Raw genomic sequence first — 20,401 nt, forward strand, 5'->3', positions numbered from 1 at the left:
AGTTTATTGATCGTACTAACGCTTCGGCCCCTCTGGACCTTCATCAAGAGCGTTTTGTTTAAAAAAATTATTTTAAAAAGCACTGTTGACAAAGGTCCAGAGGGACCTATTGTATTATTGCCCTATAACAACATTACACTACGTCCTGCGGCCACTAGAGGGCTTTGTCTCTTGAAGGTATCTTCAGAGGACGGTCTTGCTGGTTTGCTTTCTAAAAGAAAAAAAACCGACCCAAAGAATTTTACTGTGCAAGAGATGATTTTCTTTTTATTGATATACAGATTTTAAAGACATATGTAAAATCGATAGGCATCGCATTCAAAAGCGCAGTTAAATCTAAAGTGCAAATGCTGCAGTTTGTCACCACATAAGCATTGGTTAGGAAGAGAAAGGTATTCTCCATTGAAGCCTTGCATCCCAGTGTGAAGCGAGGCCGGTGGAGGGATTTCACATGTCACACCCTGCAAAGCTCCTTTGGCAGCCTGGCTTTGAGGGTATAGAGGACAAGGAGGGGTCAGTGGCGAGGCAACACACAGATTTGCCACAGTTTGTGACCACAGAGTGGTCAGTTCATAGTGCCAGACCAGCTGGAAACATACGGGGAAGTGTGGGGTCCAATGACCCATCGGCAAGACTGGGTAACAGTATAAACCTTTAGGTTTGCTGGGCTGCTCCCTTACCTACCTGAAATGTCTTAACCTGTGTTAATCATCGACTTTTGAGTCAACAAGGAAGTTTTCCCCTTTTGCAAATGTACAAGGTGATGTTTCTATCAAAATCAATAAGGGCTAAAACCGTCCTTATGACGTCCTGTCTTACACTCACTTTGAGAATAGGATCGCTGGCGTCAATGCTTTGTGCACCACGAAGGCTAAAATGTGTCACTTCAAACAAAAGATGATTTCCTGTGCGTGCCACATAACCCCTCTTTATCACCTTCTGAAAGCTCATAATGCCAACTACTTAGCAATCAGGATATTAGCTCAAGTATCAGACTCCTAGTTCTACAGTTGGTTGGCAATCCGAGCTTTGAGAAAAGCCTCCCCTCAGAGTCAAGCTGGCTGCCTCGCTCTTTAGCACATCTCGGGCTGCGTTGTTGCCGCCCGGCAACGGAGGACTTTCAGGAAGCTGTCAATCTTGTGCGAGTCCCGGCGGAAGCAGGACAGCAGGAAATGGAAGTCGGTCAGTTTGGAAATCTTGTCCTGGCCGATGTCGTTGCCCCCTCTGTACGGCAGGAAGGAGATGGTCTGAGCCGCCGGACCCATCTGGGAGAGAAAGGAGGCAGGGAAAGCGAAGAAAAGCTGTTTTTAAAACACATTTTTAATGAGGGCAAACACTAGCTCAAGGGTTTTTCTCGCACACCTTGCCGGATAGGATATCCAGGCCGTCTCCCAGGTTCTTGGAGTGCTCCTGCAGCGCCTGGATCTTGTTGGATATGCTGCCTTGGGCCGGGTGAGGCAGGGTGTTAGCAGAGGTGGACAGGACTACCAGGGGGTCTACCCAGGCTTGGAGGAGGGAGCGGGCCAATGACAACAAGTCAGACTCCTGGAGAAGAAGTCAAACAGATGGTAATAAGGTGATACAAGAAGCTAAAGAGGAGACAAGAGATCCAAATGCAAGAGAAAAGGGCTGAAGTGAGGTGGAACTGTACAGATATCAGTGTGACAACCACCTGTGTCTTCCAAAGATATTGTGATTCCAATTTTGGCCTGCAGAGGTCAGTGTTACACATTTAAAATTAATGTCAGGATTAAACTAAAATGCCTTCCCACTGGTAGCTAATGTTCAACTCATATCCACCCAATAAACGCTCATTCATTTCCATGTTATACTGAAATCAGGTACATTTTTGTTTAACTAACAGCAACAGGGTCGGCTGCCATACAACACCCACATTTATCATTTTGATCTTTCAGGTCTTTTAATCCCCTCATTTTAATCCCCCTTTTTTTTTTTGAACTTTTTGCTTCAGTTGTTTGGGTGAGAGCTGAGATAGCTCTCATTAAACTAACTTCAGTCAAGCCTCCACTGATGTCACAATGATTCGGTGACGCCAGACATGTTGATTTGCCGGATGAGCTCGTCTCATAAGGAAATATGATAATCAGAAACATCCCACTGATCAAACGTGATAAAGAAAAATAATTGAAAAAGAGTCACTCACTGACACTTGAAGAGCTTGCTCCTTGTCATTGGGTGTCTGCAGAGAGGAAGTGTGGCACATCGAGGGGCGGGGCATGATCACCCGGCCTATAGGAGGGAAATGAGAGTCCTGGGAGGGACAGAGGATGATTATTATATTGTACTGTACAGTCACGAGTAACTAAATAAATGTTTCGCTGTGATGGAAAGCAAGTTTAAAAATACTGATACATAAACGAATGGAAACGTATGGAGGGTTAAACATGTAAAGACTTGAAACCACTGGCATCTTTTAAGGGGATGAACATCCAAGAGCTGAACCAAATCTTACATCTTACAAAATTCCCAGTAATTGCTTTCTGGTGTCTCGTGTAGTATTTTGTTCCCAGTGTGCTGGACTGGCAGTGCCGACACACACAGAGACATGGTACTGACCAGCTCCTGGGTCAGTGTCGTGCTGAGGGAGTGCAGTGTGTCGGAGCGCTGGGAGGCTCGGTCCAGCAGGTCGCTGATGGGGACGGCGCCGCTGGCTGCCACCATATACAACACTGTGGAGCAAAGTCACAGAGATGAGACACTCTAGGTGTTGTTGTCAAGTCAGCTGTGTTCGTAAAGCCAGATGATTTTTTTGATTAAAAAAGTTACTACATTTTTGATACAAGTCTCTCAATAAGTTTAAATAATCCATTATCAATATATTGGCCGGCCTTTTTTGTTTTACATAAACACATAACAATCAATATTTGTGGAAATCATGCCTTAAATTTGGTTGTTAAAGAATTGTGACCGACATTATGCACCGAGCAGTACAGCAGGACGATAAACATGTCAGTGCCTTATGGAGGACAAACAATGTAAAACTGTTTCTAAATGAATATATGTTAATATCAATAAACTTTATCTGTGATGAGCTAATATCGGTCGATATCACAGCCCAGGCGATTTATCGATCTAGCTCTAGTAAGTACACAATTTGTATTTGTATTAATTATAATTTGAGCAACCAAACGCATCAGTTTTGATTAAATGTATTTCACGGAGTAAACATGGGGGGTGTACAGATTTTTGCACACTCAATTATTGATTTCATAGAAATGTATTGAAATTGTAAAAAAAAAAAAGATACATGACTTGTTGTTTTCAAATACTTCAAACAGATACAAAGACCACATTGACAAACTGCGCTCATCTCACCCGTCATGAAGAGTTTGCTTCCGTTGGCTTTTCTGCGAGCCATCTCTCTTCTTTTGCTACCGATTTGTTTCGCCTTTGCTTCTCTTTCTTGTCGCCGTCGTCGCGTTTTTCGTTCTCTGTCTCCATTCTGCCTCCACTTTATAGCTGCTCGGCCTCGGCAGCTTGGTTATGCAGCGGCGAGGTGATTGGAACTCGTTTGGTCCAGTTCATTGATGAGAAACATGGCCAAGGAGGTTTGAATGGATGCAACAGGATGCAGTCTCAGGTGGATGATTGTGTGTGTGTGTGTGTGTGTGTGTGTGTGTGTGTGTGTGTGTGTGTGTGTGTGTGTCACAGGTGTGGAAAAAGTTTCTTAATTAGATGGATGAATAAAAACACTGACGTCCACGTGACGTTTTGTAATGGCGCTGTGACACGTGTCTTAATTCATCTTAAAACATCATTTGGTGGTTAAATTAGTGACCACCTTCCTTCACAGTCTGCGCTGGTTACCACCACCTGCTACCTGTGTTCTCAAACCTGAAGGTAAAAAAACCCAAAATCCTCCTCCAAAACGAGCTTAAAAAGCAGACAGGCTTCCCCACTTAACATGAATAGAAGATCTCGACAAAGGGCATAGTTCGACTGGCTTCAGCTGTGGTTTCCAGTTCTGACAGCCCTTTATCTAAATCTATCATGTTGGCTTTTAGATTTTTTACATTTGTTTTAGTATCTGCAAAGCGCCCTATAACTGTTTTGTTTATAAGTGCCGTGCGAAGACCACCATCTAATCGTCTAGATATGGAGGTAATGTCAGTCATAGTACGCATGTTATGTCTTTTTTATGTCCTCAATTAAGTTCTTTGAGGGCATAGATAAGCCTGCATATAATGTAACACAGTTATTCTATTTTAATATCCAAGGATAGGTCTACCCCTTACTGTACAGCATATGACATTATGCACTGATTTGAGCTGCTAATATACAATATTTTACTGGGCAATGTCATCATACAGCGTATATTCAGTATACGCTCACTTATAGGGTCTGTTCTCAGCTTTTATTTTATATTATTTAACCTCTGTGTTTTGTTGACATTGGCTTTAATTCCTCATTGTTTGGGATCAAGAAAACTTTTACTGCAGACATCAGTTCTGGTTAAACAAACCTTTAAAAATCACGCAGGGCAGGTGAGAGATAACTCAATGGGGACACCTGGTGGACACGTGTGGAACTCCAAAATGACAAAACAGGGAAAACTGAGGGGGAGGAGGAGGAGGATGATAAGGGTGGAGGACAGATGTACTCGTACACACGGTGACAGTGACAGTGGGTGGGGGCGTGGAGCTGGTCTGATTGTTGGGGCGTTTGGGTGTTAACGCGCCTCAGGCGGCGAACAGGATCGTTTGTGGTGCGTGACGTGGAGTCAAAAAGCAGAAGGAGAGAAAAAAAAAGGCAGAAAGACGTAAGCAGCAACAACGTTAAGGTTTCAAAATAAAAACAGGTCCAGACTCCGTTCGGCATCGCCTACAGGGTGTTTGGCTCGGTGCTCAACAGCAAGACAAGCGACTTTTTTTCCAACTTTGTTTGTCTGAAGTAAAGTAAATCAGCCAGTGTCCATAATGATACATTTCTCACTCAGTACGGTCTTTCTCGGATAAAGCAGGAAAGTGTTTCATACTTGTGTTCTGTTGACATTGGGATTACTTTATTTATTGTTCGGGGTCCCGCTGACCCCAACGCAAGTGTGACCGAGTAAAATGATAAAGATAAGAGCAAATTCTCTTCTCGTGAGCTTACTAAGACCTGAGGTGGTGGTGGTGGTGGTGGTGGTGGTGGTGGTGATGGTGATGGCGAAGAGGGTGACCAAATACAGGGATGACCACAAAGCGCTGACATTACCCCAAACAAGGAGCTATTTCATGTTTTATACGTCACATGAGCAGAATGTTACACGGCAGACACAAAGAAATCCTACCATGTCCTACCATAGTGACATTAGTCATGTTTGGGGTCTCGCTTCCCGTTACACCTGACAGAAGTAGAGCTCGTAAAACTAGGAAAAGTCATGAAGTATCAAGCTGATAAAACAGTGGTACGTGTGTTTCTTCAGTTGTTAAAGAGGACACCGAACAGGAGGTCAAACTGTCTTTCGTCCTTTACGGCAAACCTCTTCAGTAAGTTACACATCAACTCCTCCTGTCAAGGACATCGCCCAGAAACTGCCTACACGTTCCTTCCCTGTGGACTAAACTGTGGCAGCCCCCCTTGCCCCCCCCCCCCCCTTCATGGCTGTTCTTGTTAAAAAGCCAAAAAGGTGCCCGAGCCTCCCCCATCCAGTCAATAGGAGCACACATGACGGGCCGTACATGTGTAAACACACATGCGCAGAAGGCCTCCCGTGTGTGTGTGTGTGTGTGTGTGTGTGTGTGACCTACAGACTGACTTTGAAGGCTCCTCTGACTTTATCTCCTGCAAGGTATCACCTCCAACAGTGGCACGCACACACACACACACGTTTATGCTGAAATCCCCAATAGCTGCAAGCAAACGTCCACTTGTTGTCAGGAAAACAGGTTTATGTTGCTGGCTTTGGCTTTTCGGAGCACAGATGAGGGTGTGTGTTTTGTGTGTTTGAACACGGTGTTACTTGTGCAAACCCAGCGTTTGGAGCCTGAGGGTCTCACGTGCAAAAAAAGACTGCGAGGAAACTGCGTGAGAGCCACAGGAGCCATGTTTAACTTTTTTATGTGCTGGGACATCGACAGCATGGCAGACATGTATGTTACAACATGTGCAAACCCCCCCCCCCACACACACACACACACCTCCCCTCTGTAGCTCTGTTCAACCCCTCATGAAATCTAAAAAGGGCACTTCTTCTTTTTCAGTCTGTCGCTCTCTTCTCTCAAAGCTCCTTCCAATCTTTTTTTTTTTTTTCTGTCTTTCTTTCCGCCCCCTCCCCCTTTTTTGTCTTTCAGCTCCTGGCAGTGTACATACCATGAGAACACACACACACACACATGGTTGTAAAACCAGAGCTACACACCCCCTTTTCAATGAGATCACATTCACTACAGAGCAGTTGCAGCCCACTAAAGCCCCCCCCTCCCCCCTTTTGGCGTTTTCTGCTGATTCCTGCACGCACTTAAGACACTTTTGGAGCTGTCTTACTCAGGACCAAGACGTCCCATCTGCAGATAGGTAGGAATCGATGGCATTGTTGTATGAATTCGGTCTCATGTCTTTTCTGCACAGGGCCCCTCGTGCTGCTTAAAGTACACGGTGTTCCCTCTGGCCTCACAGGGAAGTGAGGACTGAGGAGCTCTTTAGCTGCTTCAAAAACTCAGGTTGTTTTATCAACAGAACCTGTATGATTTGGAGACCATGTACTGTGATGAATAGTCTATTGGTGATGATATAATATTGCATTAATCCCCCCCACCCCCCTGTTTTGTGGTGCCATTGGCTCATCATTTGTACCTGCTTTACCTTGTGTATTTATGCATTAAGAGGAGAGAACAGGAGTGTTTTTTTTTCTCCCCCATGCAGCGAGTTAATTGGTTGACATTTGATGCTAATGTAATTTAGGCTCTTCTTTTCTTTGCATTGGAATATGAATGAGGAGCTGGCGCTATTTTAGGAACAATCAGACCTTGAGCAGAGGTTTAAAAAATGTTTTGTTTTGGGGTTTTTAAAAAAAAAAAGAGATGGGGGGGGGGGGGGGGGAGGCTTCTGCTGTTCCCTTTTGCCTCAGCAATGTAGCCCGAGGTTGTGAAGCAAGGACTACATATCCCATAATTCATAGGCTCGCGCAAACCTTTTAAAGCTGCGCCAGGTGTGCAAGCGGGCGCAAGCCACAGAGAGTGGAGCTGCGCGAGGCAGGTGAGACACAGGCTGACCTGGAGTCAGGTACGTCACGTTGTGTGTGTGTTGCAGGAGGGGAGAAGGTGCATGTGGTCTCTGGTATCAGAGCAGAGTTTGCGCAGGAAGCGGCCGCTTCGTGCGTTTCTGCGCGCACCGAAGCGACTCCAGCAGCGCCAAGCAGCGGCGGTGCGTTCAGGGCCTCTTTGTGCAGGTTGTTGCATAACGTGCGAGGAGAGCGGTGCGCTGATGTGACACTACTCGAGTGTTTAGTGATGTGTCTCAGTGAGAATGAACCCCCCCACACACACACACACACACACACACACATTTGGTGTCGATTTAAATAGTTTTAGTTTTTATTAGCAGAACGTGAGGTACCTACTAAAGTGGAGGCAAATGAATTCCACATGTGCTCCGAGCTCTGGAAAAAAAAAAGATGTCATTCAATCTTGTATTTTGAGAAGAAAAATGAACGCTGCATGTTCTCTCGCACAGTGTCAGTTAATAGAAATGACCTCTGACCTCTGCACAACTTGTATTGTCTCAATTCGTTTTTTAAAGCAAAGACGGTAAAAAAAAGATAAGCGGTTTATTTCGTTGTTGTTTTTTTTACATGATGTAGACTAATGATTAATCAACTGATCAAAAGAATACACGGATGAATTGATAGTGAAAATAATTGTTAGCTGCAGCACTTGTTTAAACTTTTTCAGGGGAAGTTTGGAAGTTCTATTAAGTTCTGGCTGTGACCTTGGAAAACTTTGAGTTGGTTCCTCCCCAAGGACATGTGGTTCAATGTGGCCACTGCTCCCACTTGGGCTTGGATACATGCACTATATATATATATATATATATATATATATATATATATGTATACACACACACTATATTAGCCTATATAATATCATATATGACTGTGTCGATTGTTCAGCTCCTAAACATGTGGCCTGGTCACATCCCCCGACCTCCTGAAGCATGGCTGCCATGTGCCGAGAAGAAGATGCTGTGACCTCTCGCACAAAGCTGCCACTAGGTGGCACAACGCATTGGCCGCATTGTATTATGTTGGAAGGCTGGCTGTCATTCTGATCATGTCGCGGCCGCCCTGACACGCACACACACACACACAGCTTCACTCCATCATGGGCTGTGAGATGTATGAAGTCCAGTTCTTCACAGTATTATTGGCACATTTGGCATTTGGGTAGCATCAGTTATCAGTTTGGGCTTGTTTCTCCATGCCTGTTGGGTGGGAACCCAAGTATCAAACCACATGTAGAACCTGACATCAATAAGGAGCCTCAAACCCCCCCACCCCCCCCCCCACTTTTGTCCTTGTTTCACAATCATCCGCCTTTTGTACTTCAGTCTAGGTCACTGCCCCTTCACCCTTGTGTCCCCCCCACCCCCCACCCTTCGCCCCTGACCGTTGTGTACACACATGTGCTGCCCTCTCACATGTTTATCTCCTCCCACCTCCTCCTGTACACCCTCCCCTTTCAGCAACTCACTCTCAACTCCACTCTCTCTCTCTCTCTCTCTCTCTCTCTCTTGGTCTCTCTTGGATCCATAGGCGTTCGGAGGACAGGAACAGGACACGCACCCTCGACACCACACAGCAGCAGCACCACACAGACATGTCGGACTCCGAGACCGCCGCTGCCCCCGCCGAGGCCCCCGTCCCTGCTGCTTGTGCCAGCATCAAGGCTGACCTGGACAAATGGTAGGTGATGGGCGTGCATGTTGCAAAAAAGTGAATGTGGTTCTTCTGCCTTCGGCGAGGAGCGGTTCTTCATCGCGACGCCAAACTCGGTGAGAACATGGGAAGCTCTTGCAGGCGTTGGTCCACCTCCCTGAAGTTCTCCCCTCTGGCTTCAAGAGTTGCCTTCAAACCTTCACACTTGCCGAGATGTTGAGCTGCTGAAGGCGGAGGAGCCACCCCCCCCGGTTCAGGTTTTGAATTGCTTGCAACGGGCATGAACGTTCCCTAACGAGCTGTCCAACGGCTCCACAGACCCAGAGCATCGCCCCCCCCTCCCCACCATGCGTAAGAGCAAATGTTGCTCAAAATTCGGAGCTGAGTGAACCTTGCACAGGTCTGAGTGGCGACTGAGTCGGAGGGCGGCAGCATCCCAAAATGCGCCATGCTAAAATGGAGTCTCTTCGGAGGCGACTGTGGTTAGCGCCGAAAACCACCGAGAGCGGATGAAGCCTTGCATGTTGAAATGTAACTGAATTCGACATCCCAGCAGGGTGCAAGGGGGGTAAGGGTTATGAAGACTTCGGGGGGTGGGGGGGGTACCATATACAGGGGAGAGTGATTTTGGGGATTAATACTGTGTGGCAGCGCAGTGATGTTTGATGCTCATCCGCACGCATGGATGAAGCCTGGGAATCTGCTTGCGTCACTCGTCTCCCTTTCCCCAGAATACCTTGCGTTGGCTCGTTCCGCTTGTCCCCGCCGTCTCCTTTTGCCTCTTGCTGCGTCAACGCTCGGGGACACCAGCTCAGTGATATTTTGTGTGCGCGGTTTACAGAGCAGGGCAATGAAATGACACAATTGATAATCGGATATTGTAATTTTCCCTTTGTGTGTGTGTGTGTGTTTTTTTTATTAATCGTATTTGTGCAGAGTAAACACGTTTTTTTGGGGGGGTGGTTTTGATGAGTAAAGGCTGCCTAGTCTGTTCCAGCCACACTGTCAGGCCTTGATAAGGTGGCAGTGGGTGTGCGCCTTTAGATAAGACAGCAGGTTGAGGTGGAGGAGGGAGGGCTGGCAGGGCAAGGCGTGAGTGGTTGGCTAATCATTTGTAAAAGTTTTGCACCCCCCCGCCCCCCCCCCCTTTCACTTCAAGATCCATTAGAATTTACAAGCTCGATTGGTTAATTTGACATCAGTGAATGCTCTGTGTCGAGGTTTTATTAATATAAGTCAGCCATCATTCCTAAATAACTTGAGTTGCTCTTGTGTTAAACCTGCAGACGTTGTTCTGTGGTCAGTTAGAGGCCACGCCGTTTACTGCAGCCTGTTAAAGTGCAGGTAGTGCCCGTACTGGGCCAAGGTCAGCACTCTACAGTACCCTCAGTTTATGGTGTCATTGTACATCACCGCATGTGGGCCCTGACATGCAGAACATGAACCCATGACCTTGAAAGGTGGAAAGTTAGGTGGCATTTAGGAGCCTTAAACTGCCAGTGTTAATCTGAGGACCACTGTGGCCCCTCACAGTATACCATTGGATCCTTGTCCCATGACTTTTTTTTTTTTTTAAATTGCAGATTTCCTCAAGACTTGGCAACAGACCAAAGACAGAGCTAAAAGAGAGTGAATATTGGAGTTGTCGGTGACGCGACTCCAACTGACTGCTAACATTGCTGAGTATCTGCTGCAAGTAAAAACAGATTTACAACTTAAAAGAGGTTTGACCAACAAGGTCATGGTTGTTTTAAAAGGGCACGCCACCAACGTAGCATTGCGCTTCTAATAACTCTGTCGGACACGCAGCGGACAGACGGCGGTTCGGCCTGAGATGCGGGTGTGTTTATGCTAGTAGTGGCTAATGTATGTATGTTACATGCGACGGCTGTTAAATTTAATCTGCCGCCGTTGACCTCGCCTTTGGGTCCCGCCATTTTTTAAGTGCCATTCAAATTCTTTGAACTCTGCTGGCAATGGGTCAAAGCAACAATCTGACATTGATTTAAGACTGAAGGGGGATGTGGTACATGGTAGTCACTCAGAGTAACCTGTCTATCATGTTGTTAATTCAGGTTATATATTCTATTATTAGGTCTGCTTAAGGGAAAGTGTTCAGATTTCAAATACTCAGCGTCCCCCCCCTGCTTCTACATCAGAACCCACCGCTGGCCTGTCTGGGCCTCTTTCATTTTCCTCCACCCTCGCTTCAAGCTAACTGTAGATGTAACGTGGCTGACTCTGTGTAATGAATACCGGAACCCCTATGTATTTATAGACGCCATGGGCAGACATGTGTACGAGTCAGGCTGTATGTGCCGGGGTAACCTGACGTGTTCCCGGCCACAGATCGCGTTACCGCTCCGCCCGACACCTGCCTCTGTAAACCAGGCCCGGCCGAAGGGAAGCAACAGCTTCACATTCTCACTGGAGACTTACGGAGGCGGCCATGTTGGCTTCATTGGGCCCCGAGCATCTTTTATGCTTGCTCTAGTTCAGATTTGATCATTTTCCCGCGGTTTCAGGAGCGGCTGTCTGTGTGGTTCGATGGGAGAATTCATTTTTGTTTTCCGCTTTTCTTTTAAATGGCAGCAGCAGTAGTTGTGACCTTGTGAAGGTCACACAGAGGCAAAGTATGAGCAGCAGGCCAAAAGCAGGTGTGAGACAATGAAGTACGTCATGTACAGTATATAAACCATTTTACCCTCACATCAGTCATTTAAGTATTCTGTCTTGAGATCAGAGACCTGCCTTATTGTTTCAAGATGCACTTCTTTTTAGAACATTCTTAAAAAGAAAAGAACTTCTGTTTGATAGGAGTTACTTACCATGTATTAGTACTTTGCAAAGTACTAATACATGGTAAATATTAGCTAACATGTTGCTTATTGGCAAGCCTGTGTACTTTGAGACTCCTGGCTCTTTCACAAGAGTTGCACATAAGCACACAGCCCCTTCCCCCTTCCTTTTGATCTGCACACACACACACAGAGGCAAGCAGTAACAGAGAGAGAGTGTATGTGCAGACATGCATATACATTCTTGTCAGTGGAAACTGCCCTGGTTTTTTTTATGGAATTCGGCGACTCGGCAGAAGTCAGTAATTGGAGTGCTGTGCTGTAGTTGTGTCACCCCGGTACCCCCCCCCCCCCCCCATGCTGCACCATCTATCATGAATCTGGTCAACACACTTAAGAGGAGTTGGAATTAGTTTGATTTTCTTGTCAATAGAAAAACTGCAAGAGTCTCCAGTCCAATGCGGACGTACTCTTGATTTGTGGTTTTTGAACAGAACTTTTCATCACCATCTGAGTCAGTGGTAGACCCCCCCCCCAGTTTCTCATGTATTACCATCTGCATTTGATCTTTGGAAAATCCAGAAGAAAATCAGTCCTTCAGTCGGTCCAAACTGGTAGTCACAGAAACTGGTGGCGGCGGGTCACAAGTAGGCATTCACTTGCTTTTTAAAGGGGTCACAAAGCAAAAAGTTTGGGAAATGTCCTGTCCTGTCCTGAGGCCCCCAGGGACACGCTATTGATCCTTGTGTGCTCCCCACTACGACAGTGACACTGCACGCTCGGCCTTAATCACATGATCTCTCGACTAATGTTTGGCCTCTACATCATCTCTCACCGCCGCACCTGCTCAGTGATCTATAATGCATGTTTGTCCCAGAGGACACACTCCAGCTACATCGGCCTAAATAATTCAGCCTTCATTTCCTGATTGTGTCCAGGACGGGAGGACGACGTCCTCCTGAGTGGTGATCAGTCAGACCTGGACGTGCCGACATCCCTGCGTAAGGATGCTGAAAGTGCTCAATAGTAAAATAAAATCTCTGTTTCATGTGATCTAATATATGGAGCCTATATTGAGTGTGGATTGGCCAAAATGTCCGGGGCTAATATGAGCCCCGGCACCGGTCGCCGTGACAACCCAGCTTTGCCCCATGACCCTGTAACGTGACCTCGCTCACAGTCGTGATTTCTCTTAGGAGATTGCGTGATGGCTGCAGTGGAGGTGATGTCATCGGCTCCTCTGCCTGCCCACGTGACCGACCCTGCTCTGATGCTCTCTGTAATCCCCTGTGTGTGTGTGTGTGTGTGTGTGTGTGTGTACTCTATGTACATACAGTACACATCAGGACTGATGGATTAGTTGGAAACATTGAATCAGATGAGAGGCAGTGTGTAGCATAGTCAATTAATGAGGATTAATAACATTGCTTTTAAAATAATGGGCACGTTTTAACGGAGGATGAAACAGAACAGTGCTTTTATGTTGAAAGATACAAATGTGAGGAGAGTGACTCACACCGTCTTTGCTTCTGTACTTCGTAGTGTTGAAATAATAATAATAATAATAGGTATAACTGGTTTAGATGACATTTGAATAGCTACTCTAGCGTGGCAGCCGCTTTGTCAATATGAAGTACATACGTGTGTGTGTGTGTGTGTGTTGTGGTGGACCAATGGTGCTGTTGCATGATTATCTGACAACACACACCCTCAGGGTTAGACTTTCTGCTGCACTGATGTTGGGTCATCATCAGTGCAGTGCGTCAAATATAAGCACTCATTGACTTTGTCCAAACACACACACACACACACATGCATGAAGCGACACAAACTCAACTCAATGCCTCCCATTTCCTCACACACACACACACACACACACACACACACACACACACACACACACACTCGTCGCTCCATCCCTCCTTGCAAAGTAAAGCGCTGAGTGATAATCTGCTGCAGCCAGCTGTGTGTTACATCACTAACAGGCACCCAGCCACAATACAAAGAGATAAAGGGCAGCTAAGCTAGTACGTTTAAAATGGCTGCAATGGTGTCGGTTTGAACACTTTTCAGATTTCAGACTTTTTTCCCACTCGGTTGTGTGTTCGAGTGATCACACGAGGCTGAAAATGAAGCTGATCGTTGTTTACGTTGGTGAGAGTTGTTTGTTGTGGACTCAGGAAGTCACTGCTCCCGTACGCTAAATATGAAGCTACAGCCAGTTAGCTTAGCTGAAACTAACCCCCTGGTTTTTGTACAGATTAAACAAACGAGACTTGATGTAAGTGACGAGCGATGTCACTGTGGCTGCTCGTTTCTGCATGAGGCTCGAGGCTACACTAGCTGCTGCGAGCATACCGGTTTCCTGTGAATGCCCAGGAATGGCAGACTCCGCCACTAACCATCAAAACTACTATATAGAGAGGTTATTATTGAATGTTTACGCATTGAATGGCTATTGCTCACCCCGTGAAGAAGACCAAAAGAAAACCCTTTTCCTTTTTAAATTAGTACTTCTAATTACTGGATAAGTAGCAAGACTGTTGTTTTAATGGTGAGCTGGCGGGCTGCTTTAAAGTTAAACTGAGGAACACCAATCCCTCCACCCTGGGGCCGATGATTGCTGCCCTGCTCTGCGATGGGTGGAGGAGGGATTGGAGGAAAAGCAGAACAGAGGGATGCTCAGACGCCATGAGGCGATGGGAGGAGCCGGCGAACAAGTTTACATTCATGCATCATGAAGCCCCTCCTCCCGCGGGCTCCCCCCGTGTCTCTGCATTATCATGCAACCTCCCTCCCTCCTCTCCTCCCTTTCTGGTGTCCTATCAAACAGATGGGTCCACCCACATGGCTTTCAGTATCCCTCAGTCCTCCCCCTGCCCCCTCCTCTCTGTCCCTCCCTCTCGCTCCATCACCCTAATGCTCTGTGGCAGTGTCGGTGGCTGTGTTTGCTCCTGCATGGCAGCCTGTAATAATCTGTTGGCTCTTTCTTGTTTTTTTCTGACTTCGTCAGCCATTGCATTTTGAGTATATACAACAGTCAGTCATCACTTGGGGGAAATTTCACGGGATGTGCTTTTTCAATTCAGTGCTAAAAGTAGTTGTGATCAAACTGTGTCAATGAGTTGATCTTGCATTGAGAGAGAACACGGAGTAACCTTGAAGATCTTGAAGAGGACAGAACCAATTTTAAGTGATCTTCACACACTCCCTCATCCATTTGTCCTCACCTATCCTCTACCGAGGGGGAGGCTGCTATGGCGTTGCTGTTGTATTCTGTCGTTTCTGCCATTTAGAAGTTGTTGGCACACGAAACAAGCATCTGTTTTGTCAACAGAATCAGTCGGACTGGGACCCAGTCGAGTCCACTGCTGCTGACAAAAGCTAAACTGAAGCTAGTGCGACAACCGTTTGGGAAATGAAATGTGGGTTATCTTGACTGTGGTCTAACCGTCATTCATTTTTCTTCCAGTGTGGCAGAGAAAGGAGGCGAGGGCTGCAAAGATCTGATGGAGGCCTTTGCTGCTTGTGTGAAGAGTGCTGCTGAGGGGACGTCATGAGGGGTCGCCCTCCAACCCTCAAATGTAAGGATGCTGCATAATTTGCAGACTCAACAGGCCTCTTCTTGGAAGCCGTTGGGACACGTCACAGTAGGAAAGGCACTTAGGTGTAAATAATAAAATGAATGATGGTTGAGTTCCATTTAGCTGCTTCAGTTTCAGGGTCCTGGTATCCTGCATGCTGGCTCACTGTCACACTGACGTATGTCTGCTGTGAGTAGTGTGTACTGTGGATTATCCTCCAGGGTACTGCTTCTGGAAGGAGGATGTTTGTCATTTTCCAACACTTTGAGTTCCACAAACAAAAAACCAGTCACGTCACTCTGTATTAGAGTGGAAATAAACCAAAACCATATACCACTGCAGTTAACTCAGATTTTGCTTTTTCTTTTTTTTCTTTTTTTTTCTTTTTTAAATGAACCTACCTGCTTGATTTTAAAAACTAGTGCAGTGCCCGTTCGGAAGTGCGGCGGTATGGCTGCTTGCAAGGTTCTCGAGAAAAGCTCATCTGATAGACCTTAAAGCAGCAGAGACGCCAACCGGTCCGAGGCTGCGCTTGGGCACAGCTGTGGTTCTGGACAGCCTCTTTGAACTAAGACCCCATTTGCACATGCGATCCGTATCTTGACACGCTATCTGGGCAAGAAAACAACGCGTGCGTTAATGCAAGGTGTAAATCCACACAGAATGCGTTGTGATCAGACCGCAATCGGATCACCCAGACCACACCTGGAGGTGGTCTGGCTCGCAGTTTTGGTCACATCTCAGCCAGGTGCAAATGCAGTCTGTTCAGTGCGACCACATTCTTCAGAAACTCTGCCCCGGCAAGTTAAAAGTTCGACTACCTCCGCCTCTTCCTGCGAGCTTCAGCAAGCCCTGCAAAAGCTACAAGGAGGTAGCAAATCCCAAATAGTAGATTATTTTTCTGCCGGTCTACCAATCGATTCATCGACTTTGTGGTTTCAGCTCTAATCCACTTAAAGTATCCAGACACAGATCACACGTTGACACCTAAAAGCCTAAAAAGCGCCTAAAAGTGCATTTTCCTTCATCTCATCTCTCTCTTCCAGGTCCACTGCACTGAGTCCTCCAAGTTCCCAGCATTCCCTTCTGCACAACAGCACTGGACTGAATGATGACAACGACGACGACGATGATGATGATCATGGCGTGACAAACCTTGTGTTGATTCGGGCTGAATTTGGGATCTGGCGGCAGTGACCACAGTTTCCTCCCCCTGTCCTCCTCCCTGTTTTAGGCTTATCTGGTGTCCCTCAGTCTTACCGCCATTCCCCTTCTCCCTCTGTGGCTGACATCCAGCACATCGACTTGTAGACAATTCCAGAGAGCTGATGGGCTGTAATGTCAATTGTCAACTTGATGAATACTTATAAATGGAAATAAAAGTATCAAATACTTGGTATAAAAACATTGTGTCAAATTTTCTTGGAATATGGACGCCTGAACCCTGAACATGGTCATAGCTTCGCCTTGCATGTCTGAACCATGTCAATGTTTGGGAGTATGTATATATTTTGTTCCCACGGAAAATAGACCAAAAGAAAACAATTAACTTTTTTTCTCTTAACCTTTATATTCCTGTACGAACTTGCAGCTGAAGTGAGTAGATAAGAGTAGATGAGACAGGCCTAGACAGCATGTACACCCAAAAAGTAAATTAAGCAAACCACAAAAAAAAAATTAACTGACAATCACAAGATGTTTGTGCTCATCCAGAGATTAGAACTACTGGGGGGAAAAAAAACTTGATGCAGGTGTTGCAAAACTCTTCTTTTGCTAATGGTGAATACCAGGGCTTTACCCGTTTCTAGCAATAACTCATTCATTTGTACAGAAACTTTGGTTTGTTTTTATTGCAGAGAAACAGCACTTTAGAGCCCCAAAACTGACTCACTTCTATTTATTCCATATTTTCCTCATGCAACATGAGACGGGCACATGACCAGAACACTGACTGGTCCAGGGTTTGTGTTGTTTGTGTGCAGAGGGGTTGTGTAGCTAGATTACCTGAAAATACTGATAAGCGACTACTGATGAAGCCATAGACCAGACTGGCGTCACACCTTTAAGTGTCAAGGTCTGGCCCTCTTGTCGGGGGGGGGGGGGGGGGGGGGTGCTTTCATGTAATGTGAGATACTACTGTGAAACTAGAAATAACTATTTATAACCAAAGCTGAGGCACATATGATAGGCCGACATGAATCCACCGTCAGTCTGGTAAGTAGTTAAATAATGCTGGTGGCTCTACTGATGGATGGCTAGCTTGAGTAAATCTAACTGACTAAATCTCAAGGTAGCCTAGATCAGACAGCTATTAAAAGGTTGGTTATTTAACAGCCTAATGCTACCCGCTGATTTCATCATATATGTATAAATATCTGTTGTTGGATCATTGATCCACTTCGACGGAAGGAAGACATGCAAGCCATGATCATAGACAGTCCATCGGCATGACGGATGACCGGTCGGCCTTAATTTATCAAGGTATCATGAGGGCTCAGGTTCAGGCAAGGTCGCAAAATAATTATTAGACATTTGAAAGACTTTACAATGGTTTGTTTAATACAAAATCAATGTATACAAACTTTGAAGAAGTTGTAATCCAAACACACATCAAATTGCACCGACATCTGTAGAAGCTTCGGTCTTCTATCCCCTAAAAAGAGGCGCAGCCGTGACGTTGTCTGTAGAGCACCACCCTTTAGCCACCTAGCCGAAGCTAACTTTCCACTTCAAACTACACTGTAGTTGCAGTAGCATCACTGTTCAAAAAAGACAAGTAGCTAGTGCATTTTAGCCAGCAAGCTAACACTACAAAAGTTAGCAAGCTAGCTAATGCTACTTCATCAAGGACGGCCATGGAAATAAAAATAAGTCTTTGTTTTTATTGTGTTATCCTTGCCATTTTGTAGATGTGTGTGTGTGTGCTAACGTCTCCTTTCTCGTGATGTCAAACTAAACTAAACCGCCCTAGCGTTAGCAGGCTAACTTTGTTAGAGAAGAAGGCTAACTCTATCCTGCAGAGGTTTAAAAGAGTGCAGTTCAACAGATCTGAAGGTTTTTATTTTGATACAGTTTTGAATTATATCTAATCAGTGTCATTACTGAATCGCTATTAAACTCTGATTATTATTTTATCAGGGTCTGTTAATATGCCAAAGTCAATTACTCCATGTGATGTATTTGTTTTCAGGCATTGGATAACTCGTCCTAACACATTTCAATGTAAACGATGCAGTTTTGAATATTTCCTACAGTGGCATTCAGTGTACCACCACATATCTACTTAACCTTCTGCACACGCGTGAATAAGCGTCGATGCACGCTGCAAATCAGTCAGCTGTAAATTGGGTAATAAAAGGAAATTCCACAGTGTGCATGGAACACTACTGAAAGGTGTACTACTTCCTAAAGAAACCAAGTAAGAGGCGATGCGCTGACCACACACACACACACACACACACACAAACATACACTCACAAGCAGACATCAATACTGTCAGCTGTGTGTTTGGCTGTCCTAATCCAGCCCCAGAGGGTACACTCGAACTCCTTTTAGCATCACACACACACACACATTCCCAGATTAGCCTACCCCCTGCTTTCACTCAGAGCCTTGCCGTGGTGTAGATTTAAAGCCACTATGTGCATGTTTGTAACACTTAAAAGCCATAAAAACCCCACTGTATATACTAGTGTACAACAGTCTTAGGTCACCAGAAAAATAGAAAATGAAATGAATCAGATGAGTGAGTGTTTATCACAGCAAAAAGTTGATTAGAAATACTGTATCTAATTTCCAAATTTATACAATATAACCAATGATAAGAACAGCTCCCCATATAAAAAGTGGCTGTAGTTCTAGGTATGATTTCTCTCATTGGTGAAATAACCAATAGTGAACACAAGAGGGAGCCCCCACCTGCACCACTCGCTCTGCATGAGGCCTTTTTTTTTTTTAATGGCCAAATGATACAGTTGCAACGACCTGCACTGCACAGAGTGCGACCAGCGTGCTATCTCACGAGACAGCCCAGGTGTGCACGTGTGACGTAACTCTGTGCATGTGTGCACGCAGCACATACGATGACCTGCGTAAACAGGCGTGCCGCGTTCCCAGGAATGTTCCCCCGGTCTCACCGTGTGAAAGAACAAGCCCGCGTCCCCCTCCCAGTGAGGAGAACATTCACCTCAACCAAAGCCTGTAATCTTTAGCCTTATCTTTACATGGACCCCTGTTGAACACGAATACATGCTAACATCAATCATTAATCATTAATCATTCTACGCTGTACACGGCAGAGCACGTGTTGCAGTTACATGAACACTGAGACAAACTGTACCTCTCTTGTACTTGACATCAGATATACCATGTCCACTTCAAAGGGGCGTCTAGCTGAATGCCTGAGGGAGATTCCACTCGGGGGGGGGGGCGGGGCATATTTTAGCCTGACTCTGCAGACAAGAGCCTAAAGGGCAAGGAGAGCTACAGCAGTGTGTGTCTTAATACTTAAACAATGTCACATTATGAAGCAGCAATATCACATTAGAATATCATTCCAATTTTTTTTTTTTACCAGCAACTGATGACATCTGACAACATGGCAACACTTTATAAGTCGTATCAACTTCTGTTCTGAGTAAAACTAAGCCCTTGTTTAGGTGAGATCACAGGTCACTCTCCCAGTTTAGGAGAGGAGGAGGTCCAAGCGGTTCACAGTTCAGCTACAGAATGAGTACCCTTATGGTTGGTGGGGGTTAAAGTGTAACCTCTTTGACCCCCAAACATGCTGAAACATCGCATCTACTGACACACACACCGTTGACATATTAGCCGTTTTCATAGTTAGAATAGTTTGAGGACCCCATCCCTTTTTTATTGTGTTCGCACTGCAAGAACTCGGAACCATCGTAGTTCTTAGAACCGTTTTGAGGGACATTTTTAGATCTTACGTCAGCACAAGAGGAACATTGAGTGACGTTAAGCGTGCGGTGATTGGTCAAACGCGAGCCAATGCGGCACTGGCAACCACCATCTTTAAAAACCTGCGGAACGGCTCAAAACGGTAACCTTAAAAAAAATGTTCCAAAACACGGACAAAGGGAGCAACAGTGCAGGCCAGGCTTTATTGAGCGTATATATGC

The 20,401-nt window shown here is 45.6% G+C and overlaps 1 protein-coding gene and 1 long non-coding RNA gene across 4 annotated transcripts; one reads left to right on the plus strand and one right to left on the minus strand.

Annotated features, from left to right (window-relative positions):
* Positions 1-1,073: 1,073 nt before the first annotated feature.
* prl (prolactin) lies at positions 1,074-3,400 on the minus strand. The gene is made up of 5 exons (XM_070922565.1): positions 3,337-3,400; positions 2,578-2,690; positions 2,165-2,272; positions 1,363-1,545; positions 1,074-1,265 (listed from the first exon to the last, which is right to left on the minus strand). Exons 1-5 carry the CDS (start codon positions 3,377-3,379, stop codon positions 1,074-1,076), a joined length of 639 nt encoding a protein of 212 aa, XP_070778666.1. The 5' UTR covers positions 3,380-3,400.
* Positions 3,401-4,657: 1,257 nt separating this feature from the next.
* Positions 4,658-16,659, plus strand: LOC139299774 (uncharacterized). Of its 3 annotated transcripts, none has more exons than XR_011598840.1 (4): positions 4,658-4,780; positions 8,756-8,905; positions 15,149-15,260; positions 16,307-16,659. It is a non-coding gene; the product is annotated as an uncharacterized lncRNA (long non-coding RNA). The 3 variants fall into 3 exon arrangements; XR_011598839.1 differs by lacking the exon at positions 4,658-4,780 and adding an exon at positions 6,473-6,519; XR_011598841.1 differs by lacking the exon at positions 4,658-4,780 and adding an exon at positions 7,210-7,227.
* The last annotated feature ends 3,742 nt before the right edge of the window (positions 16,660-20,401 follow it).

This window comes from Enoplosus armatus, chromosome 17 (assembly GCF_043641665.1).
Source record: "Enoplosus armatus isolate fEnoArm2 chromosome 17, fEnoArm2.hap1, whole genome shotgun sequence".
In the NCBI taxonomy this organism is placed as follows: domain Eukaryota; kingdom Metazoa; phylum Chordata; class Actinopteri; order Centrarchiformes; family Enoplosidae; genus Enoplosus; species Enoplosus armatus.

Excerpts from the sequence above, each read along its gene's own strand:
- prl (XM_070922565.1), bottom strand. The coding sequence starts at position 3,379 with ATGGCTCGCAGAAAAGCCAACGGAAGCAAACTCTTCATGACGG. Across the intron at positions 2,273-2,577 it reads CGACACTGACCCAGGAGCTG|GACTCTCATTTCCCTCCTAT; the intron begins GTCAGTACCATG and ends TGTCCCTCCCAG. Across the intron at positions 1,266-1,362 it reads TGGATATCCTATCCGGCAAG|ATGGGTCCGGCGGCTCAGAC; the intron begins GTGTGCGAGAAA and ends TTTCTCTCCCAG.